Consider the following 27844-nt stretch of genomic DNA (forward strand, 5'->3'; position numbering starts at 1 on the left):
TGGCGGTCGAACGACCCTTTCACAGGGGTCGCCTAAGACCATCCTGCATATCAGATATTTACATTGTAATTCATAACAGTAGCAACATTGCAGTTATGAAGTAGCAATGAAAATAATTTTATGGTTGGGTCACAACATGAGGAACTGTATTTAAAGGGCCAGAAGGTTGAGAACCACTGGCTTAGACTAATTTAAATAATACTGTTTAGAAGGAACTTCCTAAATCTGTTTGTAGATGCCAGCAACCTGCTCAGTGCACGCTGGCTGCCCTCAACAAAATGAGCACAGGAGAAGCTTACCCAGAAACCATCTGGACCTGTCCTATCTATGCGTTGGTTTAAAGAGGGAGGTGGTCGTACAGGTTGAATCACATCACCCAAAATTCCTATGTTGAAGTCCTAATCCCCTGTCACCTCATAATAGAACCATATTTAGAGACTGTCTTTAAATGGGTGATTGAATTAAAACAAGGTCATTACGGTGGGCTCTCATCCAATATGCCTGGTGTCCTTATAAGGAGGAGAAATCTGGACACAGACACAGGAACAGAGGAAAGATCATGTGATGAGAGAGAGAAGGTGGGCACCTACAAGCCAAGGAGAGGGTTCTGGAGCAGATCCTTCCCCTACGGGCCTCAGAAGGAACCAACCCTGCCAGCACCTTGATCTTGAACATCTAGCCTCCAGAACTGTGAAAAAGTAAGTGTCTGTTGTTTACCAGCCTGTGGTATTTTGTCATGGCAAACCTAGAAAATGAACACAGGTGGCATTTCATTCATTTGTATCTTACCACAGCATCTGCGACAACATATGACAGGTTCTAAATAATTGTCGGTCATCCGCTAACACCGTAAAGGTGAAGCCAAGCTTTCTCCCCGTAATCTCCCTCAGGTGCACAGTCCCTGAACCAGGAGAACATTGCTCCACACGCCCGTCCTCCTAACCACCTGGAATCACTAGCCACTGGCAGAGGCCTCCTTGGAGCGGACCCTTCATTTACTCCTCGGCTTCTGGCCCGATTCTGGAATAGTTCCCGATTTTTGTGAGATTCTCCTCCTTCCCTAAAATAGAGGCACCGCTGAAATATTCAATATGCTCTTTCCAGAAAGTATCCCCGGCAGGAATGAATAAGATGGTATGCAAACATGTGAATCTCATCTTACTCTCAGAGTATGGCAGACGCAGAGCTGAGCGGACTCCTGCCAACAGGGCCTGGAGGAAGCAGTGCTTGATCTCAACTGTGAGATACATTCCCAAGCCATGACACAGCCTTCAGACAGCAAAACACAAGAATCTCTCCGGCTCTAAATATAATTTTTACACGATGCTAGGTAGAGCTGAAGAAATAATAATTTCATCACTCATCGGTGAGTTACCATATTTTCCAGTTTATTAGCTCCCCTTTAATAATAGAGTACACTGGCTCAAAGAAGTGAAAAGGAAAACCCAAGCCACTTATGAAATCCACCGAATAGAGCACACCTTTCCAGATCTTATAATGAGAGCTTGCAATCTACTTTTTAAAACAGATTACAGTTAACGGTGAACAGCTAGTTTACTAGGGAAGCGAAGACCTATAGTGGTGATTACATAATCTTCCTTCGAAATGTGCTGTGTCTGCCATCGCTGGCTTCACACACAGATGACGTTTTCCTAACAGACCTGAGGATCAAGTGTCTACGCAAAGTGCATTTCATTGTTAATGTTAAAAATTATTTTACTGATTGAGCAATAATTAAAACAATTTAAAATGTGCCGAATTACTGCTCCCTCAAGGGAGCAGTAAACTAAATCATGAGCTAACCCCAAACAATGCCTACAGCACTTACAATGCTTTATATGTGCCACTGAGTGCATGGGAGAGGCCACACTGACCTATAAAACTTTATCAACAGTCATTAAATAACACCCTTCAGTGGAAGAGGTGCTCGCTGTCTCATCCGATGCAGACTTACCAATTAATTATCCTCTCACACAAAGGGATGATGAGAAATGAACACGCATCAAATGCCATCATTGAACATACTGAATAGGGTCCAGTTCAAAACCATGATTCAGTCCTGAAGTTTATACTCTCAGACCAAGAAGGAATTAGTTATCCACCGTGGGACTAAATCGATCAAGTGCATGGGAAAGTTAAACTTAAATGTCTTCCTGAGGTACTTTTAAGACTTCCTTTTGCAAAATGAATGCAGAACCATTATTCCAATGGCAGTCAATTTAATTAAGTAAAGGAAAAGGAGAGAGGATTCAAATACAAAACAACCCACGAGTTTTCAAATTAGAAATTTTAGCCCCCACTCTTAAAGTGGGAATTTTTCCAAAGAAAAATCTTGTGTTATGAGACAATTATTTAAAGATGGTGCATACAAAGAAGAAAAGAGTCCAAAAAGAACAACTTCTTAGTCAAGATTTCAAAGATTAATATTTATGAAAACAATTGGCAAACAACAGTCCATGATCCAAGAATAAAAAATGTTGTAGCAGATGCCTTGTCAAAAGGCTACGGGCTGAGAAGTAGCGGACTCTCATCCATATGTTTTCTCAGCCTTGAGAAAAGCTACCCTCGGTCCTTTCAATGCCGGAGAACACGGAGTGCCTGTGTACACAGTGAAGAAGCAGCTTTTCTGTCAAGGGAACTGTGAGCCAAGATTTCTGGTTTCATTTGGAAAGAAGTGGCACACAGAGTTAAGTGGAACATGAGTAAGAAAATCAGCCAAATAACTTAAATAATCTAAATAACTCAATGCGTCCAGAAGCAGAAATTACAGAAGGAATTGGAGTGGTCATTGTTTGTTTTGGCCTGCCTGGCATCCTTTCCCCCATCTTTTGGCCACAACACTCCAATTCTCTCATAAGGAACCGCCCTGCCCCTCTCCCATGCTGTTTTGCCAGGATTGTTTGTTATGCCCTGCCTTCGACAGCTGCTCAACAGTTGGGTTTGTGACTATGAAATCTCCCGTTAAATAAGCAGAGGACGGGAGCAAGCTGAGCAGCTGGGAAATGAGAGAGATCAGTGGTCCTGACCGGGTCAAAGGACAGTCTTAACTGGGGTAGCTAAACAAGCGAGCAGAGTGGGAGAGTAAAGGTCAGGCAGTGGGATGCTGAATTAGCTATCGTGAAGAAGCAGGCCCTGGCGACGAAAGTTTCCTAGGTGTTACTGAAAAAGTGGGTGATGGACGTGGGGGAGAGAAGGTCAGTGCAGATGCAGAGGTCAAGGGCCTGAAAGGCCAGAGTGTTGAGTGCACAGCCCACGTGGATGAAAATCACACCTGAGGATGGCAGGTCCGGGGGCCCAGACACTGAATGTGCACCAGGTTCCAAAGCCTTTGATGGGTGAGAGTGGCCCGGATGTTGGCAGATGCCAGGGTGATATAGACTGAGGGCCTTCATTACTCTCCAAGGGGATGAGGATTTTTTAAAAGAGCAGAGGAATCAGTCCAGAAGTGACCATGAGCAGCAACAAGGACACACAGCCTCTTTTCACGGTAGCTGAGAGAAGGGGGACTCCACAGACAGAGCTGCTGAGAAAGCGGGGTGGCCTCAGGGGAGCGAGCCTTCATGTAGAGCTAGAAGGTGGAGGGAACTCAGAGAAGGAGGGAAGTGTGCTGAGGGGGGTGGAGCAGGAGAGAAAAGTCGGGGAGACTGTGGAGGAGAGAAACAGCAGGGTCAGGGCAAGGACACAGAATGCCATGGAGAGACAGTGGGCTGAGGGCAGAGGAAGAATTCAGTGTTAATACAGTGGGCACCAAGTGGTAACGGCATCGTGGGGCTGATATCAACATTCTCTTCCTAGAGAGTGGGCAGTCGTCTAGCAGCCAGAGGTCTTGTCTAACTCTGCCCTGGGCATGGGGACCCTGAGCCATAATGGTGTAGCCTGTTTGTTGAAGGAATAAATGGGGTTGTTGGTGAGAAGCCTAATGAAAGCATCCTTCTCAAAGTTATGCCCAAGGGTGAGAGCATTGCTGGTTACCACTCACCCTTTGGGAATACTTCCTGAATTGCACTTTGGCAATTTGAGAGAAAATGAAATCAACTCATACCTGGGATGGAAACCATATAACTGCATGTCTTTGAGTTGGTATCTTTGACATTATTTCATCCATGTGATATTAATTATAAGCATTCGATCTGATTTTAATTGTCCACATGCCCTCAATTAGATCATTTTGTATCACCGATGCATTATCCCAAGCTGCCATGTGTGTACATTATCGCATTCCATTTGTTTTCCCTGTTCCATCACTCTACAAGGAGTGCAGTCTACAATCTGACTTTTCATTAAAAACTCAGCCAAAGGCTAAGAACAACCAAGGAAAGATAAACCCAACAATTGCATCGAGCAATCTGCAAATATTCACAGTGGTTTGTGTTGTTTTGTTGTAACTAAGATCTGTACAAAAATGCTTGAGGTTGTCAAGCACCAGATGAAATGTGCAGAAACCAAGTCTATCCTAAAGAAATCAGTAAATGATAGATGTTCAAAACCATTAAATGCAAGAAGAAATATCTTCAGGTGGTTTATGTTATTTTATACAAGAAACTGTTTTCCCCTGACAGCCATGGGTGACATTCCTACAGCTTTGCAAGCTGATTTGAGAATATAACGAAAGACAGTCTCATGCAGTGGTTGTAAACATAGGGTCAGAGCCAGACAGCCTGAGTTTTCATCCTGGTTCCATCATTCTTTTCTTTATTTTTTTTTTTAGTTTTTGCTGTGTGACCTTCGGCAAGTTCTGTAACATTTCTGTGCTGCAGTTACCTGAATGTGTTGTTAGGAGGGGTAAGTGACCAAGCCAGCCCTGCAAGTGAAGAGTGAATTTCTAAAAGCCATTGTTGCCTTTGTACCCACCTTCAATGATCAAAATCTTGTTGCCCTGATGAAAATATAACATAAAGATTCTAAAGTGGAAGAGTATTCTAATTGTGTTTCTAAAATAGATCTCTTATTGTAAGGAGACACCGACATAGTTCCATATTTCCAACCATTAAGATATCTAGTTAAAACAGCACACACACACAATCACAATATAGGAATGATTAAGATGATACCCCATATCTGCAACATCACTTACTGTATCCAGTGTAAAGCATTAGAATATTACCAAAAAAAATGCACTCACTTCTAAAATATGTTTAATAAGCATTTTTACATAATGCAACTGATGCTAAAACTGAAATTAATTTTTCCTTTGTGAAACAGTTATCAAATTCTTAAGCTACAGTACACTATGTGTAGCAATTCTACTTAAGTTTGTTTGTCTCCTAGAGAGAGAAATGAGCGTGTGCATGGAAGGGGAATGATTCAGCAATACTGTTCCAGTAAGAGGAGCTTGATACAATTTACAGATTCACAACAACACAATTCCTGCTGGGACTGACAGGTCTGCATATTTGATGCAGGAGTTAAGTTTCTTGGTATAATTCTGATTTATTCTTTCTGTTCCTCCTCAATATCAGAAATAAAAGGTTACAATGGTGTGTTTTTCCAGCTGAGGAAAAGAATAAGCTCTTATTAACTCAGCTAACAGTAAATTTGAGAATTAAAAAAAAAAAGGGTGGAAGATATCTTAAAAATAACTCAAGGCATCATTTCTTTAAGAAACAAAGATCTGTATTCCTCAACACTCCAGATACCAACTTTTACATGGAGAAGCCACCGTCTGCCATCACTGTTCAATGTGTAAATACCAGTTACCCCACCTGGGCATTTGTAGAGATCACAGCCCTCGATCCGATGCTGTGCTGTGGGTTGAATGCCACCTTTCCACAAGGGGCTGACTACAGTGGTCATCTTAGAAAGTACTGTTTGGAACTTTTATATCTAACATCCAGGACACTAACAACGCAGACCATGACCGCAGGATGGGGTTTGGGAGCTCTGATACTGAACTGCAGGTCTGTAAAAATAAAGCTCGAACATCCCCTGCAACTACTGCATCACAGTGTTCCCAATCAGCTTGGTCGAAAATCTGTAAGCCTTTGCTAAGTAGCTCACTGAGTCAATGGTTTATGCTTTCCAGTGTACATGCAAATGTTACAAAGAATAAAACTGAAAGAACTTTTCATTTTATTTAGTTGAATATATGAGAAAATAGAAGAGCTGTGATTATAAGTCATATAACCTGTTGGCTCTAGCATGCTCAGGAGACAAAATGTTTGGGTTGGAATACCAGCTCTCTCCCACCTACTGGATGTGTGGCCTAAACTCTACACCTGTTTCCTCACAGTAAAAGGGAGATAATAACACTTACTATAATATACCGTTGGAGATTTAATACATAAAAGGACCAGGAACAGTATCTGATACAGAATAAGCTCCCGATAAATGCTAGCTACTATATATATATATAAAAGCCTAAATGACCATTATGATATATATAAAAGCCTAATGACCAGAATGACTGGTCGACCAGTGGTTATGATGGGCACTGACCACCACGGGACAGACACTCAATACAGGAGCTGCCCCCTGGTGGTCAGTGCACTCCCACAGCCAACCTCCTGCAGTCCCTCCCCCCATTCTGCCCCCCCCCCCCAACACCAGGCCCTGATCAGGGGGCCAGCCGGCCAACCACCTAGGGTCTCTCCCACTGGCTGGCCGGCCCCCCTGATAGGCCTTGATCACTGGCCAGGCTGAGGGGCCCCACCCATGCACAAATTTGTGACTGGGCCTCTAGTCTATATATAAAAGGCTAATATGCTAAGTGTCCCTCCACCTGTCTGAATGGTCCGTATGATGCTCACTGACCACCAGGGGGCAGACACTCAATGCAGGAGCTGCTGTGAAGTGCACTGGCCATTTATAAAGAAAGGGCATCGTGGACCTGGCACCAACAAAGCAATACTTGGCTTCCCCCAAGTGGGACACAGGCTCCACCACCATCCTGGAGCGACAGCCCACCAAATTGCAGCCGATGCTGCCGAGACTCCAGGGCACAAAATGCGGCCCACAGCCCAGCCCAGAAATGGTGGCTGTGGGTGCCGGGTAATGACGTCACATAGTAACGCCCGGCTTCCTCTCCCTAGCAACTAGCCTCCTTGGAATTTCTTCAGCCCGGGAACACGACTTGCTTTATAGCCAGGTGCAAACATTTTACACTTTAACCAAATGTCTGTGAAGCGTTTTCCCATGCTTCATCTCATTTGATCCTCGCAGAAGTCCTGGAGTAGGTAGATAGGAGACTCGGTGGAATCCTATTTTCTTTTCATTAGCCGGAAAACAGAAATTTAGAAAGTTTAGAAACTTGACCCGACTGAAAAGAAGAAATGATAGAACTTGAAAATGACTTCAGTTTTCTCACGGTGCAGAATATAGTCAAAAACTGCTATAGTTAAATATTTCACCCTTTGTTCTCCCTGCATGATCTATAATAATAATCTGCTTCATATTGATATTTACTGCTGTGTTGCTGACAATTACCTGAAAGAGAAGTTGGGTGCTTCACTGGGCAGGACAAAGTATAGCTAGATCAGAAAGTAGGTCTAATTAGGCAAGTTTATCTATACATATAAAGCTCTCGCTGGTGCCAATCGCACACATGTGTTTCCATCTGTCATTGTCGATCATGAATTTGTTTGACACTTCTATTACAGAGAGGGGGTGAATAGCAATATTAAAATATTTCTTCTAATTAATTTCCTTTCAATGTGCGCGAATCCGTGCACCAGGCCACTAGTTACTTTATAAAAACCAATGCTAAAACTTCACCACAGCTATTGTAGAGTTTTTCTCTAGATCTCTCTGCAATAGCATTCCAAGAATACATGGCATTTTAAACCTGAAAATTTGAAGGATATTGAACTTGATTAAACATCTTCATTATTTTGTACATTATATGTGTATCAGTGTAATTTAAGGGTAAATAAGAATATATTCCATGGAAAAATTATGATGGCATTCAAAATAGGTCAACTTCTTTCACTGCAATGTAAGGAAAGGTACTTCACACTTCCAGTTCTGCAGGCTATCACTGAATATGTCCAGTGTTCATTATCTTTTCCTATTCTAAAGTACAGAGCTACAAATTTTATATATTTAGGATCAGTGGTTACAGAAACCTTGACTATTTATGATTTATAGATGTTTCTCTTTTTGTGAAATAGTTTATAATATTTTATAAATCCTAATGAAATGTAGACTAAAGAGTATAAAATGAAGAAAATTGACACCCCCTCCAAAATCCTTAAAACCACACCAATCCTCTGAACCAGTGATGGTGAACCCATGACACGCGTGTCAGAGGTGACACGCAAACTCATTTTTTTGGTTGATTTTTCTTTGTTAAATGGCATTTAAATATATAAAATAAATATCAGAAATATAAGTCTTTGTTTTACTATGGTTGCAAATATCAAAAAATTTCTCTATGTGACATGGCACCAGAGTTAAGTTAGAGTTTTTCAAAATGCTGACACGCCGAGCTCAAAAGGTTCGCCATCACTGCTCTGAACACAGCCCTTCTTATTTCCTGCCAACCCCTGCGCGCCCCACCCCCCACCCCCATCAGCCCACCTCTATTCAATCCACACAGTTCCTTTTATCTCCATTATCACCTCTGGGAAACCCTTTTTCAGATCTGGACCTAAAATATCTTTAAATCCACAAAACAAAGGTATGGTGCTATCATAAGCTACTCTGTTCAAAAACACACTTATCCTAACAGGTGTTTCCTCTTTTGTGGTAGAGAGGTCTTGGAAATAAGAGTAGAATAAAATGGCTTTAAGGTTTGGAAACATTAAGAATCATACTGCCCTCGAGCCATTTTAAAAGAGTCCTTCTTTTCTCTTTCCTCCTCAGATTTCCTAATATACATGTTTTAAGTGCAAATAAATATACATGCTGTTGTTATCTAAAACAAAGCCTTTTGAATATGGCCAATTCCAAAGGCATACTGAGCTCTCAAGGTTATTAGTTACATTCTTTGTAATTTTTTGCTTTTCTATCAGAATTGACTAAATAAATAATACATGAAATTTTTTCTAAAATCTGGGTAACTTTCCCTCTTAAAGAATTTCTATGTACAATTTTCATGTTTTGTCCTTCAATAAAAAGTATTATAGCATACTATAACATAGAATACATACATGGTCACTAGATGACTTCACATACAGATACACATAACAGAAAATCACATTTTTTTTTTTTTTGCTTCTATTACTCTGCTTAGAATCTTAAAGATATTGCTCACCCACTTCTCTCTCAACCTTTGGCACAAACTTACAAACATGAAACAAGAATATAAAGTAAAAGTAATTTAGGACCTGTAATGAAAGGTATTATAAATTATAAATGTTTGTAAAATAATTGACTTTCAGATAAAATGGTAGTAAATTATGACTTGGCCAACAGAATCAGAAAACTGGATTATTAAAGGTGGAAATTGCTTTAAAGGGCATCTGGTTCAACCATGAAGCAACTTTATGCTTCTTTACTCTATTTTTATGCTTCATTGCTCTATTTTTAAAATTTTAGCTGTTACACACACACACACACACACACACACACACACACACACACACACACACACTCTTCTAGTATTGGAGACCAAAGAAACAAAAATGAAAACAGAGATTTGCTTTTAAGATGACATTTATAATTTAAATAGGTGGAGTCTTAAATGTAATATTAAGATAGCTAATGTGAAAAATCCTGGTATGAGTTTTTTGTTTGGCTTTAATTCTGAGAGATCTGTTGGGAATGCTCCAATACACAGACAGTACAAATCTAGCTGATTAGGTATTAGACAACCAGGCATTAGGTAACCTATGGGATTTAATGCAAATAACTTCTCTGTATCTTTCCACATTACAAATGCAGAGATAACACTGCCTACTCTTCGTACTTCCTGAAACTGGTGTTGAAAGGTAGCAAAATATTTTAAAATACTTTGAAAACAGCTAAGTACTGTAAATTTAAAGCATTTTAAAATGGTCATTTGCACTTAAACTGCCCTACATAGTCATTTTAGTGAGCGGCAGGTAAACTCTCTATATTCCACATATCATTTCTCACTGTCAGTAAAAGGATCACAATTATAGAGTGGGTAACAGCCTTCCCCCAAATATCTATGCCATAACCACCAAAACCTGCACTATGTCACCCTACATGGCAAAGGGGACTTCGCAGGTGATTCAGTTAAGAATCTTGAAATGGGGAGAGTATCTTTGATTATCCAGGTGGGTCCATTGTAATCACAGTGTCCTTGTAAGAGGGATGCAAGAGGGTCAGAGTATGAAAAGGGGAGGTGACATTAGTGTGTGTGTGTGTGTGTGTGTGTGAGAGAGAGAGAGAGAGAGAGAGAGAGAGAGAGAGAGAGAGAGAGAGAGAGAGAGAGAGGAAGAGAGAAGAAGAGAGAGAGAGAATGAGAGAGAGAGAGAGAGAGAGAAAGAGAGAGAGAGAGAGAAAGGAGGGAGAGAGAGACTGGAAGATGCTATTCTGCTAGCTTTGCAGATGGAAGGTGGAGTCACAAAGCGAGGGATGCAGGCAGCTTCTAGAAGCTAGAAAAGGCAAAGAAATAAATTCTCCTCTAAAACCTCCATAATGAATGCATCAGCGCCAAAATCTTGATTTAAAGTTTTTGACCTCTGAAACATTAAATAATAAATTTGTGTGGTTTTAAACCACGAAGATTTTGGTAAATAGGAAACTAATACAATCATGGAAACACAGCCAATTATCCACTACTGATAATCAGGGTTTTTTTTCTGGGAGCACATGGGTTGTAAAATAATGGCTTTGACCAGTTTCTGAATCTGTTACCCAGTTTCATGTCACCCAGACTGGTGAGTCATTTAACAGCTCCCCTCCACTGTCACAGACAATTGAGCACCAACTATTTAAGGAAAGCCAACTGACAACACATGGAGGTCAACTAGTCCTGACTTCATTCCAAAGTAGATGTTAGAATCATTCTAGATCTAATATGTGTTCCTTTAAAACTTCCTGGGGAAAGAAAAATCTTCTACTTTCACTGGTAGAAATGCTTCTCCTTCTAAAACATTTAGAATTAAAGCTATCTAAACTCTAGAATTCTTTCACCTATTTATTTTTTCTTATTCTGTCCTTAGTAGACATGGAAATTAAGAAATGATACTTATAAGTCCCTTTCAGGTTCTTCTTTTCTTAGTTAAATGACTGCATTTCCACATTCTTTAATATTTTCTTAGACATTTTTTAAACCTTTATCCATTTGGATTGTTATATCCTATCTTGTATTCTCTGTGACTTAAAAATTTGATACAAAAACCTGCTGGACAAAATACCCTAATCTTTCTTACGAGTGATGCATTTGTCAAAGTTGGCTGTGCTCTAATAAATAAGATTAGGCATAGAGGAGGGCGTTTTGGTTAAATCCTGTTCTGGTACTCACTGTGTGACCTGGGGCAAACCACTTAACTTCTCTGAGTCTGAATGACATCATTTATAAAACAAGGAGCTTGGAATAAACAGCCAGAAACAGCCTGAAGGGTCATTAAAGAGAGGCACAAAGTCTCTTGAGACTTTCTAATGAGAACGTAATCACCACTGGCTGGAATAGTTGATAAGTACCACCCATTAGCTACTCTACAAAGATAACACTCAGAGGATACAGGCTTGTCTGGATTTTAGCGATCCATGATTCCAGGTGTAGCACGGATCAGTGCAGGAAAAGCCAGATTCTTGGTGGCTAATGGATGAGGAAGGATGGGGGCAGAAAGCACAGGAGACAGACATAATGGAGGGCCTGGAACACCAAGGACAGTGCGAGTCCCTGAAGGTTTCTGAAATGCTCTCATGATCTCAGCAGACTATTACAGGAGTCCGCTGGCATGTGAATTGTACCACATGGTGGCCCTTGGCATGCTGTGTCATCCATGGCTTCATCCCCAGTGCTCAGGCACAACAACCAATAATTAATAGTCGCTCACAATATATGTGTTAGCTGACTGAGTGACTAACCCCAACTAGCCTTTCTCATCTTAACTTTCTCTGAGGGCTTTGCCCTGGTGGTGACATTCACATTGTATCTTATGCAAATGGTACCCCTGTTATGAGAACAGCAGCCTTGCCTCTCTTCAAGGAGGCAATGAATGGACTTCAGAGAACTGAATGGACTACTGGGGTTTTCTAGACAAAGATAATGAAAGCCTAAACTAGTGATAGCGGTGGGAATGGGAAAGAAAAACAGATGCCAGCATAATGTATTTAGGGTGGTTTAGGAAATATACTAAAATACTCTTGACTAGTCAAAGTAAAGTCTTACTTGTTTTCTTTCCTATTTTTCTTTAGAGTAATTCAATAATAATCTGTTACAGAAAATTGGAAGGCTTATAATTATCTCCTGTTAAGCACAAGTTAACTGTTACCATAAAGCTCATGCTTCTGTCAAAAATTTATATTGACCCAATTTTTCTATTTTAGGATCTAGCACTTCAGTCAAAAATAAACAATTTAAAGAAATATTTTAAGGAATAATAATTTTTAAAAAACCCACAACAAAAAGCCCTAAGGAACTCTGCCATTTTTTAAAAGCATACCACATACACAAACTTATACGTTTTTTCCTGAATCCTATGTCACAGAAACATTTGCTAAAATTGCTCTGTCTTTATTTTGATAATTTACTTTCCAAACACAGTTTAAATAATGAAGAGAATTACTGTAAAGCAAAAGTCCTTTTGATTATTGAATCAAACATGTGATTCAAATAGAGTATTTTGAAACTATGCAGCTTCTATTAATATTCAAGATTCCATTGGTTTTCTTTTCTATGAGACATTTTTTAAAAAAGAGAAACCTATAACTACAATCTTTTTGGAATTCGATAGCATATACACAAATAAATCAAATAAAAATCTTCCGATTTTAAACATATCAGATGATTAGTATTTACAGGAACTAATCAAAAAGTTATTAAGAGTATAATAAAAATTTTGTTTGAAACCACACATAAAAGTAAAAGGTAGCTATCTTAAAAAACTACACTAGATTTATATTTTAAACGTAAGTCTATAACCTTGGATATTAAACATGCTCCTAGCTATCTCTTAATGAGCACCTGAGCTGTCATTTTTAATAAGACTGGCAATTATTACCTACTAGAGGCCCGATGCATGAAATTCATGCAAGAGTAGGCCTTCTTTCCCCCAGCTGCTGGCACCCGGGACCCGGGCTTCCCTCACAGGCCTGGCTTTATCTGGAAGGTTATCCAGAAAGACATCTGGTCTAATTAGCATATTATGCTTTCATTACTATAGATAAGTTGGTATTTTCTGAAAATCATTTGTGCAATACTTAAATAGTTAAAATAGAAACTTACTAACCCATTTATTTTTTAAAAGTATTACTTCATAATAATTGGTAAAATATTATCGGAAATGACATGAACATATCCTATATAATAAAAGGCTAATATGCAAATCAACCAAACAGTGGAACGACCAGTTGCTATGATGTGCACTGACCACCAGGGGGCAGATGCTCAATGCAGGAGCTGCCCCTGGTGGTCAGTGTGCTCCCACAGGGGGGGTGCTTCTATAAGCCAGAAGCCAGGCTCATAGCTGGCGAGTGCAGTGGCGGTGGTGGGAGCCTATTCCACCCCTGCGGCAGCGCTAAGGATGTCTGACTGCTGGCGGGGAGTGGGCCTAAGCCAGCAGTCAGACATCCCCCGAGGGCTCCTGGACTACGAGAGGGCGCACCCCCCAAGTGCATGAATTTCATGCACCGGGCCTCTAGTATTTATAATAAAAATCAACATGTGCCAAAATACATAGAATATTTCAGTGCGAAGCAGAACTTTATACAAACTCTTAATAATGCACCTCAGTTGCACATTGTTAAAAAACATCTTTTGGTCCACTGACACTATATGAAAAAATATATACATATTCAGGATAAAATATCATAAAAACAAGTAAGCCAGATACCTGGGCCACTGTAATCTTAAATATTTCTCAAGTGAAAGCAGACAGGAGAGATGAATACCATAAAAACTCAAATTATCTAATTCATCTAAGTATACAGGCCATTAATATGTAATGCAAGTAATTACATAATAACCTTTTGTAATTCATTGGTGACAGTATTCTAGAAATTCTACTTTATTTTCAAATACTAAAAAGTTTTTAGAAATACCTCTTCCACAAAGATGTCTTTCTTCTCTAGCATTTCTCGTAAAGTCTGAAGAATTTTAATGCACAGTTTTTCTTCTTTCTCCATTAGTTTCTTCGTATGATTAATCAACCTTAAAGCAAAAGATTAAGCCTTAAATAGGAGAGCAATTTCTCTTCAAGCTATATACGATCATCACATGCTAGAGGGAAATAAATCATACTATTATTTAAGAATATGAAGTAAACAATATAAATGCCTGTTTTCAAATTTTTTAAAAAATTACACTTAAGCTATAGACTCTGCATTATAAAGCTTCCGTTGTGTTACAGGCAGTATATCTCAGTGCTTCTAAATTTATTCAGATAGCATATTGTTTATGGGACACAATACTCTTTGAAAAACAATGAAACACTACTTATCTTTAATCCCATATGAACTGAAACAACTTTACTGGGAGAAATATGAATATTTGCAGTATATTACATTTTTATGTAATGTTATACTACATTATTTTCTATATACTGTATTACATTGATTATACAGTGCTAGCAGTGCACAACATTACAACCTTAGCATGGGCTGCTTTCTAGTTTCCATTAATAATAATATGCTATTTTTTTCACCCCTAGAGCTTGGTAAAAACAAGCTGTTTTTGTGATTAGAAGCAAAACAAAAGCACAAAAGGGGTAACATTAAGACATCTATACATTTACTATAATTTGAACAAAAATTCTGATTAATATTATAGTGGTAACTTTTGCACTGGTGTTCTGTCAAGAGAAAAGTTTGAGGATCACAGTTACATAGCATCCCCAAGAACTCAAAATCAAATAAAATGTTCATTATCAGAATTTCTAGCTTAGCATAAACGGTTCTTCATTAAGCTGATTTGTAAGATGACCCTGTGAGACATGTCTTCCTGGAAAAACAAAATGATGTAGGCTATAAGGGAATGATCTGATTATTCCAGTGACATAACAGGAGTGCTATGGGACAAGTGACATTTCACTAGATAATGGCTAGTAAGTGGCTTACCAGGTGTCAGTGTGATGGACAAGGACTTCTCATGGACTCTCTTAATTCAACCTTATAACAGGCCAATGCTACAGGTTACATCGCCAGTCTAATTTTACTAATGAGAAAACTGAGGTCTAGAAAGATAAAGCAACTTGCCTCTAGTTACATAATTATTAAGGGGTGGCATCTGGAAATAGTCCCAGGTCCGTCTGACTTCAGAGCCAAGAGTCTGAAGCCCCACTCTGTGGTGACATGACTCTGCTCACTGATCTCTTGAGTCTCAGAGGTACTGTGAAGAGTCCCAATAAAACTCTGCTGCACACAGCCACCTCTTACACGACATGATAAGGGCTATAGCAGCTGTATTGGCAATGTCATAAACTAGACAAAGAAGCTGTCACATTCTGTTGGGGGAGTTGCCCAGGGCTGACAAAGAGGTTTTCAGCGACAAGATGACATTTAACTATGAAGATTTCACCTGGCAGGGAACAGTGGGGCGGTAGAAGCATCCCTGCAAAGGGAACAGTAGGAACAAAGGGTGGAGCCAGAAAGCTGACCCTCACGTCCAGGAAATGATAGTTCTCTCACTGGCCTCTGACACTTAAAGTCATGGAAGAGGAGAGTGTAAAAGATGTGGTCTGGAAAGAAGAAACTGGGAATATCATGCTAAAGAGTCTGGAATTTACTCTATAGAAAATAGGTTACCATTGTTTTAAAGGACCTGAATAACCCTGCCTACATGTGAAAAAAAAGTCCATCAATGGCAGTGGGAAAGATGACATGGAAGAATGAGCACAAAGCAAGAGATGAATAGGGCATGTGATGGGGTAGGATACAAGAGGCGATACGGAAATGAAATAGCCAGGTCTTCACAGCAAAGAAAACCATCAACAAAATGGAAGGGCAACCTACTGAATGGGAGAAGATATTTTCAAACAATATATCTGACAAGGGGTTAATATCCAAAATTTATAGCATCCATACAATATAAAAAACACACAATCTGTTTAAAATATGGGAAGTCAACCTTTCTCCAAATAAAACAAACGGATGGCCAAAAGACACATGAAAATATATTCAACACCTGTAATCATTACAAAAATGCAAATCAAAACAACTATGAGATACCACCTTACATCTATCAAAATAGCTATTTCCAAAAAGACAATTACAAGTGTTGAGGATGTGAAGAAAAGGGAACCCTCATACAATGTTGGTGGAATTAAAAATTGGTGCAGCCACTATGAAAAACAGTAAGTAGATCCCTCAAAAAATTAAAAGTAGAACTACCTTATGACCTAGCAATTCCACTTCTGGGCATTTATTGGAAGAAAATGGAAACACTAATTTGAAAAAATATATATATGTAACCCTATATGTTCATTGCAGTATTAAATACAATAGCCAAGATATGCAAGTAACCTAGGTGTGCACTGACAGATGAATGGATAAAGATGTGGAAGATATATTCCATTGTGTGTGGGGATATATATATATATATATATATATATATATATATATATATATATATATATATATATATAAAATTATTATTATTATTATTATTATTACTCAGCCATAAAAAAGAATGAAATATTGCCATTTGCAACAACATGGTTGGATCTAAAGGATATTATGCTAAGTGAAATGAGTCAGACAGGAAAAGACAAATACCATATGATTTCACTTATAATTGGAATCTAAAAACAAACAGAAAAATGAACAAACAAAACAAGACTCATAGAAACAAAGAACAAACTGATGGCTGCCAGATGGGAGGGCAGAAGGGGGAAAGGTGCAAAAAGTAAAAGGATTGAGAGGTACAAACTTCTAGTTATAAAATAAGGCCCAGGGGTGTAATATCCTCATATCCAGCAATATCCTCATATCCTCGCCCACACAGGAGTTGGCTGTGATGGATGACGGTCAAGGGGACTGGCAGCCTCAACCAACTCTCCATCCAGATACTCTCCCAAGAAGACCAAGTAGCTCTGCCTGGCCATCTTGAGTCTGTGATTTACTTGCAAATCACTCAATGAAGTGCCCTATATGTTAAGACATTTCTCTTCTTTCTGAGGCTTATTCTACTTTTTCTCACAACTGCTTATACTTGCAGATCTTCCTTGAAAATTTTCACTTACCATTTAAATGAAAATATTCTAGGATAAATATATTAGCTATAACGGATCTGACAATGCCACAAAAATGCTATGAAAAATAAGTAAATGAAAGATCTGTAGAGGAGGATCATCAGGGCAACATGGCAGAGTCCTTGCCGGGAGCCGGTCCATGCTTGCTGTTTCAAGGGACCTGGCATATATGGCATACTGTTCTTAATATGTTTGCTCACCTTCTTGGCACTATGAGTTTTAACCAAGGTCACCTCTCTGAGAAAGGTTGTTTCCCCAGGTAGGGATTTTCCCCTGAAGTTAGGGAGGGAATAAAACCCCTTAACTAAGTGCCAGGCGGGTAATTAATCACTTTAACTACGAACAATCATGCTTAAGCTACATAATCTTTACTCCTTTGTAATAGAGATTGATAGGATTGGAATCAACTGGTATAAATACAGATGTAACAAGACAACAGGAAATAGAACCTAGACACAGAACCTACACAGAACCTAGAGACAGAAGAACTTCGCTGGAGAGAACATGGCAAAAGATCCTAGACAGAAACTGGAGACAGAACCTAGAGACAGAACCTAGCGAGAGAACATGGCAAAAGATCCTGGACAGAAACTGGCCACAGAACCTAGAGACAGAACCTAGCGAGAGAACCTGGCTGAAGAACCTAGAGACAGAACCTGGCTACAGAACCTGGATAGAACATGGCAAGAGAACCTGACTAGAACCTGGTGACTGAACCTGGCTGGAGAACCTGGACAGAACCTGGCTGGAGAACCTAGCAAGGGAACATGGCTACAGAACCTGGCTGGAGAACCTGGCTGGAGAACCTAGCAAGAGAACATGGACACAGAACCTGGCTGGAGATCCTAACCAGAACTTCGCTGGAGATCCTGACCAGAACTTGGCTAGAGATCCTGGCTAGGCTGCTGATCAACTGAACGCTGTCTCCGTGTCATTCCTTCTTCGTCGACTCCGTCCACACCTTTGGGGACCCCTGGACCTGCTGGGGCTGGACCCCAACAAGTCCTGAGTCTGAGACATAATAGTTCTCTACCTGACGCCTACTCGACCCTCAGCTTCCTCATCTCTCAAATGGGGCTGACCTCTCAATCGCTGAGCGTTTATGCAAATCTGATAAAACAGGTAAACCCACAGGAGACCATCATGCACATAGTGAGATCTCAATAAATGTTAGCTCCATTTGCTTCCTATGTGAGTAAAAGTTGGTGACTTTAGATAGGAATCTTTTGTAGGGTCACACCCTATAGGCATAGAAAGGAATCAGAACCAGAATATTATTTGATGTGATATTGTGTGCCAACCATGACACATTCCACTTGCAGTAACTTTTAGTAAAATGTGACTTTCACCAGCATAAAATTTCAATGACATCAAATTATTTTGGAAGTATATTTTAACATGGATTTTGGACCTTTGACACACTCTATGGACTGTCCTTTTGTGCCAGCAGAGTAAAACGCAGAAACGTTACAGGCCATCTCAGTTTTGTTGTAATGGACACTAGCAGGGTCGCAGATCGCACCACTTACTTGGACATGAAAGCACCGCATCGGATCCTTGCATCACTCCCCTCAGGGAACAGTAGCTCTGGACTGTACAACACATCAACCAACACTGAGAACTCTGCCTGCATCATTGGGCTGAACTGCTGCTCCAGGGAGGCCACTACATCCTAAGGAAGAAAGCACCAGAGAACCTGTGTGAAGACCTGAGTCAGACTTCATCCTTTGAAGACATGACAAGCTGAGGAACACTAACCAGGAATGAGATGTGGGAATTTCACAGATATACCCTATTTTCCCATGGTACCCAATATCTGTTCTTTCAGTACAGTCTGGTTTTCTGTATCAGTGCTACCTGTGTCTCTGTTGTCATTTTTAAGGTAAGGGAGAGGTGGATAGCTTATATGATTTCTAAGGATATACACACAAGATGAAAAGCCAATAAAACCATTGGCACAGGCGTTGAAGTGTCTCGGGTTGTAATGCACACATGACAGGTATTCATCAAATTGTAATAAATTGGAGCATGCCTGTGCAAGAGCTAAAAAAAAGGTTTTCTATGTGTCATTGGTCATCTAAAACTATTTCTTCCAATGGGGAAATTCCTTGCTATATTGTTTGAAAAAATGTATAGAATATAATCCCTTTCCTCTTACAATAAAGAGTCTTAATAATATCACCTAGTCTCCAATCATCAGCACCTCTTAAATGCCTCTCACGCCCTCTATTTCCATCCAGTAGCCACCAATCTGTTGACCCGGCCTTCATTGTTGTATGCAACACCTATTTCTCCATTGCATTCATACCACGATCTGGCTGAGATCTTAAGTAATTCTTAACTAATCTGCCTTCTTCTAGTCTCTTCCTGTTAATCCTATCCTGCAAACCAATAACTGCTTAATCATGTATAATGACATTTTCCCCCCCAAAAAAATTTTAATGACCTTTAATGATTTGAATAGCCTTCAAGTTTCTCATACTGAAACTAACTTGCCTTTTTAATCACATATGTTTATCTATTAAAACTCTGAACCTCCACCAATTAATCTACATGTAACCTCTCATAATATTTATTCCAGTTCATGTCTTGACCATTTCTTCAGCATAATACCCTCATTCGCTCCAATGAAATTCTCTACAGTTATGTGGGTAGGAAGATGTCTGTTATGGATTGAATTGTGTCTCCCTCAAAACTCCTACATTGAGGTCCACATCCTAAGCCCCAGTACTTCATAATGTGACTGTAATTGGAGAGAGAGCATTTACAGAGGTAATTAAGGTAAAATGAATTCATATGTGTAGGCTCTAATCCAATATGACTGGTAGGAAGTTATAAAGTAAAGCCTGGTCCCCAACTAGAATTTGATATTTTCAACCATATTTAACTTGTGTAACTACATATGTTAATAATGTAATTTAGAAAATTATAATGCCTTTTCATGCTCGCATTGTACCTGTAACTTTTCAATAATATTTCTATAATCCCAAGCAGGTCCTCCAAGAGCCTCCTTAAAGCGGGGTCCAGAGCGAGCCGACAGTCTCCAACCCATGGCTGCTCTCTGCACCATATTTGAATGGTTCTTCATGAAAAGAGTATTAACTTGACTATCCAAATCCACTGGAATAGCAATTCCACGATTCTTTGCTGAAAAAGAAAGATTTTTAAATATTTCCCTCTTAATTTGACCAAAGCTTTTTACACATTATCAAAATAATCATATAAACAGAGAACAAATAGAAAAGAAAACCATAAGATACATGAGACCTGAGATACTTAACAATATTGTACTGTACATTTGCAAGTAGCTAAAGAGTAGATCTTAAAAGTATTCATCAAAAAACATCTGTAACTATATGAGGTGACAGATGTCAACTAAATTAGTAATGGTAATTATTTTTCAATATACTTATAACAAATCATTACGTTGCACACCTTAATACAATGTTACATGTTAATTAAAAAGAAAAAGCATCAAATCTTTAAACTCTGCCATTAAATTATTTTATATAACTTCAAAAGCTTTTAACATAAAAGTATTTCAATTTTTAAGACCAGTTATTAAAGTGGGCTCATTAAATATTCAAGAACTTACTTGATTTCTTGATGCTTAATATTCGAAATGTACTTTCTACAGCATCACAATAGAAAAACCCTGCATAACAAACATGCACATTTGTACTTTCCCAGGTGCCAAGGAAAATAAGAAAATCCTGCGGGCCCATTCATTAATTAGTGTGTAAGTGTCTGTGCACACGCATGTACATACCCACGAAATTTTAAGTGATAAAATACCCTAAAGGAAGAAAAGTTTTTAATGAAAGATATACAAAGCCCGCATTGGAAAATGGCACACAGTATATGTCCTTCTTCCCCAAATCAACTGGAATTTATATTTTATCAGACTTATACGACAACATTAAAAAATGAGAATGCTTGTCGGGAGGAAAACAGAAACGTGGAGGCATTTCTGTGGAGTGAGGATGGGATTAGTTCCTCACAGGAGGAAGGGGTGAAACTGTTCTACAAGAGATTCAAGTTAGAACAGGCCTCCCTAGGTGCACAGTCAACCAACACGAAGAGTGGCAAGGGGTCTGGGGCAGTCACTGGGGCAACTCACTCAGTAAGAACATCTGAATAGCTGGGAATTTAAGGCCTCCTCCCTCTGACTAGCATAAACAGAGCAGCTGGCAGCAGTGGGATCTATTCAGAGGATAAATTTAGGAAATGTAGCAATGTTCTCTCCAGAAAGTGGGATACCTGCCTGGAGAGAATGCCAAATGCAGGTGTTAGGACCTGACAGAGAAGTGGAACAGAGCTTGAAGGTACTTCCAGAGATCTTCTTCAATAAGCTGCAGAATGGGGGAGAGAGAAGAGGCAGCTCCAGCAAAAAATCAAACAACTCCAACCTCTGAGCAAAGCCTTCCTTATTTTAATACCTGTTAGTATTCCCAGCCTGACTTCTGTGAGAGAGAGAGAGAGAGAGAGAGAGAGAGAAAGCCCGCATATCATTTACACAGCCCCTCATCCTGAATTCTGGGTCAGCCCTGTCATTTACAGGAGACTGCTAGTAGAGAAATCAACCTTCAATTTCTGTCTTCTCTACACTGGAAGCTGCTCTCCCAGCACAGCCCCTCATCCCCTGGAAATGCAGCCCGAGCCAAGTTTGTCTCCAGCCCCTCCTTGGTCAGGTGCACCTCTCAGCTGCTGAGCCGGCCACTGTCTTTAGTGGTGCTGATAGGCCGGGGACACTGACAGAGGAGAGCCTCAGCACCTTAGCAGCCCCACATCACCTGACTTCACTTAGGGAAAAACACGAAGGGAAGGTGGAGGCAAAGCCTGGATGTGCGCAGCTGCAAGCCGAGAAATGCCAATTAACACCAGAAACGAAGAGGAAGTCTGGAACAGATTCATCCCTAGAGCCTTTCGAAAGAGCGTGGTGCCGCTGTTGTTTTAATATATGTCTGTTAGTGCTCGCTTCGGCAGCACATATACTAAAACTGGAACGATACAGAGAAGATGAGCATGGCCCCCTGTGCAAGGATGACGTGCAAATTCGTGAAGTGGTCCATATTTTTTAAAAAATAAAGAAATTTCTGTTGTTTTAACCCATCTAGTTATGCGATTTGTTATGACAGCTTTACATCAGCATTACTGATATAAATGCCAACAGCAAGGATAAAACTACAAGGATTTCTGGGGGGGGGGGGGGGATTCCTATAAAAAATCAGTCTGGCACCAGACTTCCCATCATCAATAAATATTGAATGCTAGAAGTTAGTAAAATAATGGATTTAAAGACCAGATGGACAGAGATTTTGATACTAAGAGTTTATGCCCATCTGAACGAAAAGTCAGCCAGGCTGACTTTTGAGACACTCAGTTGAGTGTCTACCTATGAACCAGATGTCACCATTTGATTCCAGGTCAGGCACATGCCCCGGTTGCGTGTTCGATCCCCAGTGTGGGGCATACAGGAAGCAGCAGATCAGTAATTCTCTCTCATCGTTGATGTTTCTATCTCTCTCCCTCTCCTTTCCTCTCTGAAATCAATAAAAATACATTTAAAAAAAATCAAATGTCATTCCCAAATAAAAACATTTCAGAATATGCAAGACTCAGAACTTTTTCTCTTAAACCCTCTGGAAATTACTCCCAAAATGAGAAAGGAATCCAAGAAAATGTCGACATGAATACAAGAAATCATGGCAACTGGGTGTGAATATGAAGCAGAGAATAAAGCTAGAGACAAAGGAAGACCTGTTAGACATTAGTGACTGGGAAATTCTCTTCCTTAGGAAAGGTTCAATATCACAGCACTATATTCTGTCTCTAATGTTTATGCTATTAAAAAAACTTACCCGTCATCATATTATAGAGCTCCGAAAATGTATTTTTAAATGTTATCAACCTATAATATATTTCATTATATTTTAGAGTAGAATACAATTATAACAACAGAAAACCTTCAATCTATTAAGCAGTCATTAACAGATTGGGGAGTAAGGGGAAAAATGAAGGCAGTATTTAATTTCCTTGTTGTTCATAGTGTGAATCATATAGACATTATTTAGAGCTGCTAAATCAAGAGATAGATATATAAGGATATCATTTCAAGTTATAATGATAGTCAGTGGACGACTTTATAAAAATGAATGGAAATAGGAAGGAAAGAATGGGGGCAGAGGGAGAATGAGAATGAATGAATAAATCTGGCTTGTTGCATGTAATGAAAGGAAAGCAACAACAGTAGGCAGTAGGGAAGCTGAAAAGTACTTCAAAACTTCTTTGAAAATAAACAATTTTAGCTACCTACACAAAGAGTTACCAATTTAAAAAACAGCTCCGGCTGAAGTTTCAAGGAAATAACACCTCTAAGACAACCCTGAACTATCAATTGCACCACTCCCTAGATTTCTCTAGTGAGTGTTTTCCTAATATTCCTTACAAAGTTCCCTTTCCCAAAGCATACCATGTGTCTGTTTACGTCCATCACTCACAGCAGAGCAACTGCACTCCTGTCTCATCTGAGGGACAGACACTGCCAAGCTGCACATATTTTTATAAATACTTAATCCCGTGCGGTGAGCAAATCTTGGCAAGACTCTCATCCTTTTCTGGCTGCTTCGCACATAAGCTGGGTTTGCTCTAAACATTTATAAGTCAGAGGACAATACTGCTTATCTGTTATTTTCTGAGCAACAAAAATCATAAGCCTTAATATTGCTCAAAACACATTATAACCCAGTTTCGACTACCATCGAAACAAGTGGGGGAAGGGCGTCGGGATCTATCTCCCCTTTCAGAATCAGGAACATTCCATACAACCAGCCATCAAGTAAGTGTTGTTGCCATGAATGTAACTTACACAAAGAAGAGCTCAATGAATATTTTTTTTTATTTATTTATTTTTTAATTAAATCTTTATTGTTCATATTATTACATTTGTTCCTTTTTTTTCCCCCCCATAACTCCCCTCCTCCCAGTTCCCGCCCTACCCTCCGCCCTCACTCCCCACCCACTGTCCTCATCCATAGGTGCACGATTTTTGTCCAGTCTCTTCCCACATCTCCCACACCCCTTTCCCCCCCAAGAATAGTCAGTCCATTCCCTTTCTATGTCCCTGATTCTATTATAATCAACAGTTTATTCTGTTCATCAGATTATTTATTCACTTGATTCTTAGATTCACTTGTTGATAGATGCATATTTGTTGTTCATAATTTGTATCTTTACCTTTTTCTTCCTCTTCCTCTTCTTAAAGGATACCTTTCAGCATTTCATATAATCCTGGTTTGGTGGTGATGAACTCCTTTAGCTTTTCCTTATCTGTGAAGCTCTTTATCTGACCTTCAATTCTGAATGATAGCTTTGCTGGATAAAGTAATCTTGGTTGTAGGTTCTTGCTATTCATCACTTTGAATATTTCTTGCCACTCCCTTCTGGCCTGCAAAGTTTCTGTTGAGAAATCAGCTGACAGTCGTATGGGTATTCCCTTGTAGGTAACTGAGTTTCTTTCTCTTGCTGTTTTTAAGATTCTCTCTTTATCTTTTGCTCTTGGCATTTTAATGATGATGTGTCTTGGTGTGGTCCTCTTTGGATTCCTTTTGTTTGGGGTTCTCCGCGCTTCTTGGACCTGTAAGTCCATTTCTTTCACCAGGTGGGGGAAGTTTTCTGTCATTATTTCTTCAAATAGGTTTTCAATATCTTGCTCTCTCTCATCTTCTGGCACCCCTATAATTCTGATGTTGGTACGCTTGAAGCTGTCCCAGAGGCTCCTTACACTATCCTCGCATTTTTGGATTCTTTTTTCATTTTGCTTTTCCGGTTGGATGTTTTTTGCTTCCTCGCATTTCAAATCATTGACTTGATTCTTGCGCTCCTCTGGTCTGCTGTCGGGCGTCTGTATAATATTCGTTATTTCAGTCCGTGTGTGCTTAATTTCTAGTTGGTTCCCCAATATAAGATCGAGGGTCTTATTAGTTTTCGTGTAGAGCTCATTAAGTTTATCGGCAGCTTCTAAACAGTTCTTGAGAGACCTTAAAAGTGTGGTTCTGAACTCTATTTCTTCCATTGACAATTTTGTCCTGTTTCTTTGTCTCCGCATTTTGTTATGCTTCCTTGGTGCACCCCCTAGTGGTCTTTGTTCGCAGTCTTATAGATAAATCTTGATTGCTGTAGCTAATTCCAGGGAGGGTTTGACCTCCAGGCCAAGTGGCTATGAGATTCAGCTGTGTCAGCGGTGAGAGAACTTCTGTCCTCTAGGGAGGTGCTAATCTAGCCTTTGCCTGAGGCTATCCGGCAAATGCCTCTGTGCAGGGCTTGGGCAGGGCGGGTCGAACAGGATCAACAGTGTGGGCCAGAGAGAGCAGTTATGGCGGCTCTCAGTCCTGTCCCAAGGGGCTCTGCCTCTCTGAGTCCCAGCACCCGCTGCAAAGCTCGGAGAGAAAGCTGCACTCGCTCTGACCGAAGCCAGACAGTCCCGCTTCTTCCGCCTGAGTCTGGGTCCCTAAAGACTCGCCCGGATCTGGAGCTCAGAGTCTGCGACTCCCTCCCGATTGAAAACAACAACCGCGCCCTCCGCCGCCAGCCCGCTCCCCGCACTCCGCACCTCAGAATTTGACTTCAGCACTGCGCCTCCTCTGAGTGTCCGTATGCGTTTCTCTTTCCTCCTAGTTGTAGGACTTCCACTCAGCCAGCGCCCCTGTGGTTCTGGGTGATGTCCCTTCCGTTTTTTGGTTTCACTTTTGAAGTAGTTGTTCAAAGCAGCAAACTCCGGCGTTAACCTATGCCGCCATCTTGGTTCTCCTCAATGAATATTTTTTAATGACACCACTGGGAATGTAGCCCAATGGCAGCACCTCTGTTGTTCTTAGCAGCACTCTCCCCGCCCCCTCCCCCCCCACCCCACCCCCACACACACACCCATTAGTGAGGTCAGGAACATCTCACCCACCTTCCGAATTCCCAGATGTCTTTGAGAGCGGCTGCCACTCTCCCACTATAGCCAGCACCACAGGCTGAGAAGACTTCAATATTCCAAAATTTGTTGAAAGGGATTTTTTTTGTTTGTTATTCTCAAAACTGTGCCACTCTAATTGGTATTTTCTAGTTTCCCATCTTAGCACAAATTGCACAATATAAATTAACTGGATAAAATATACTATTTTCTCATTCTCACAGGTAAATTCTAGCCAAAGGCTAAGTCACAATTTCTTGGGAATAAAAGAAAATTAACTATTCAATTGGGGAAAACAGAACTTGAATTAAAGTAAGTCAGCTGTGTAGATACTAATAAAAATTGCTCAAGCAAATGTAAAAAATATTAATACCTTTAAAGACATGGCCTGAAATAGATTCTCTGCACTGTCAAAATATTATAAATATGAATTTGAAAGCAAAATTTAACAGTGCAAATTTGGCTTTCCATATATTGTTTTAAAATTAAAACAGAAAAGAAGTTGTGACTAGAAAAGAAAGTAATTCATTCATGATCTCACAGGAACATTAATAACTAGAACAATATTTTCCAAATGCAACAAAAAATGATCGAAACTTAGCTTATGTTTATTCAGCTAGAAAAAGTGTTATGAATAATATATTGAAATGTGAACTAGGACGTATTCTTGGGTTAATGGTTATTCCCTGTCTTCTCTTCCTCTTAATAAAAAAGAACTAATGAATTTACTACAACTAGTCACTCTTCTAGTATGTAGCATTAACTCCAACTCTGTGCTTTAGTGGTCACATTAACGTTTAAAATGCTTAAAAAAGAAATGCTCCTGCCCTGGCCAATGTGGCTCAGTTGGTTGGGCGTCGTCCCGTGCACCAAAAGGTTCCTGGTTCGATTTCTGGTCAGGGCACATGCCTGGGTTGCAGGCTCCATTCCTGGCACGGGGTGTGCAAGAGGAAGCTGACTGATCGACCAATGTCCCACCCTCACATCAATGTTTCTCTTTCTCTCCCTCTCCCTTCCTCTCTCTCTAAAAATCAATGAAAATATATTTTTTTTAAAAAAAGAAAAGAAATGCTGCTAAGTTTGAGTACAATTGAGATACTACCTTGCTAAGAATATTTGGTCAGAGAGTAAGTATATGGAGTCCTTAAAAAACTAATAGGAGAAAGCATGGATTATTAATAATGCATTTGTCTTTTGTAGAACCTTGCCTAGAGAAAGTTTGTTCCCTCAAAGGAGCTATCTTTATCCACAGGTACTTTGATCATTAGGCTAACCTACTAATTAGGCTTATAAATCGTGAAAATTCTCTGGATATGACAAGTCTTCACAATCATTTTAAGATGTAATCAGAATCTATTTCTAATTATTATTCATTAAATATTTCATATTATGTAAAAATGTTAATTAGACAAAATTACTGATGATATCTGCCAGACCAAGATGCCTGAGAACGCACATATTGCAGTGAGAGGCGCCCTGAAAAAAAATGCTTAGAAAGATAAACTGACAGGTAGGGGGCAAGGCAGCAGAAATGCAAGCATTAATTAGAGCACGTGGTTGGTTGTCAAGTCCTACCATACGGGCCCTCGAGAACAGCAGGTGCAAAGAAAGGGCCATCGGGGTG

The 27844-nt window shown here is 39.8% G+C and overlaps 1 protein-coding gene and 1 non-coding gene across 9 annotated transcripts in view; one reads left to right on the forward strand and one right to left on the reverse strand.

Moving 5' to 3' along the window:
- ITPR2 (inositol 1,4,5-trisphosphate receptor type 2) overlaps positions 1-27844 on the reverse strand; it is a 439774-nt gene that overhangs the window by 183090 nt on the left and 228840 nt on the right. For all 8 annotated transcript variants that reach the window (XM_059682415.1, XM_059682414.1, XM_059682412.1 and 5 more), the window contains 3 exons: positions 20218-20408; positions 18791-18933; positions 14116-14224 (listed from right to left, as the gene is read on the reverse strand). In XM_059682415.1, the coding sequence (XP_059538398.1) occupies positions 14116-14224; positions 18791-18933; positions 20218-20408 (443 nt within the window). The remainder of the gene's footprint in view (positions 1-14115; positions 14225-18790; positions 18934-20217; positions 20409-27844) is intronic.
- LOC132228877 (U6 spliceosomal RNA) lies at positions 22232-22339 on the forward strand. Its single transcript, XR_009451487.1, has one exon. It is a non-coding gene; the product is annotated as a U6 spliceosomal RNA (small nuclear RNA).

The sequence above is a fragment of the Myotis daubentonii genome, chromosome 2 (genome assembly GCF_963259705.1).
Source record: "Myotis daubentonii chromosome 2, mMyoDau2.1, whole genome shotgun sequence".
In the NCBI taxonomy this organism is placed as follows: Eukaryota; Metazoa; Chordata; class Mammalia; order Chiroptera; family Vespertilionidae; genus Myotis; species Myotis daubentonii.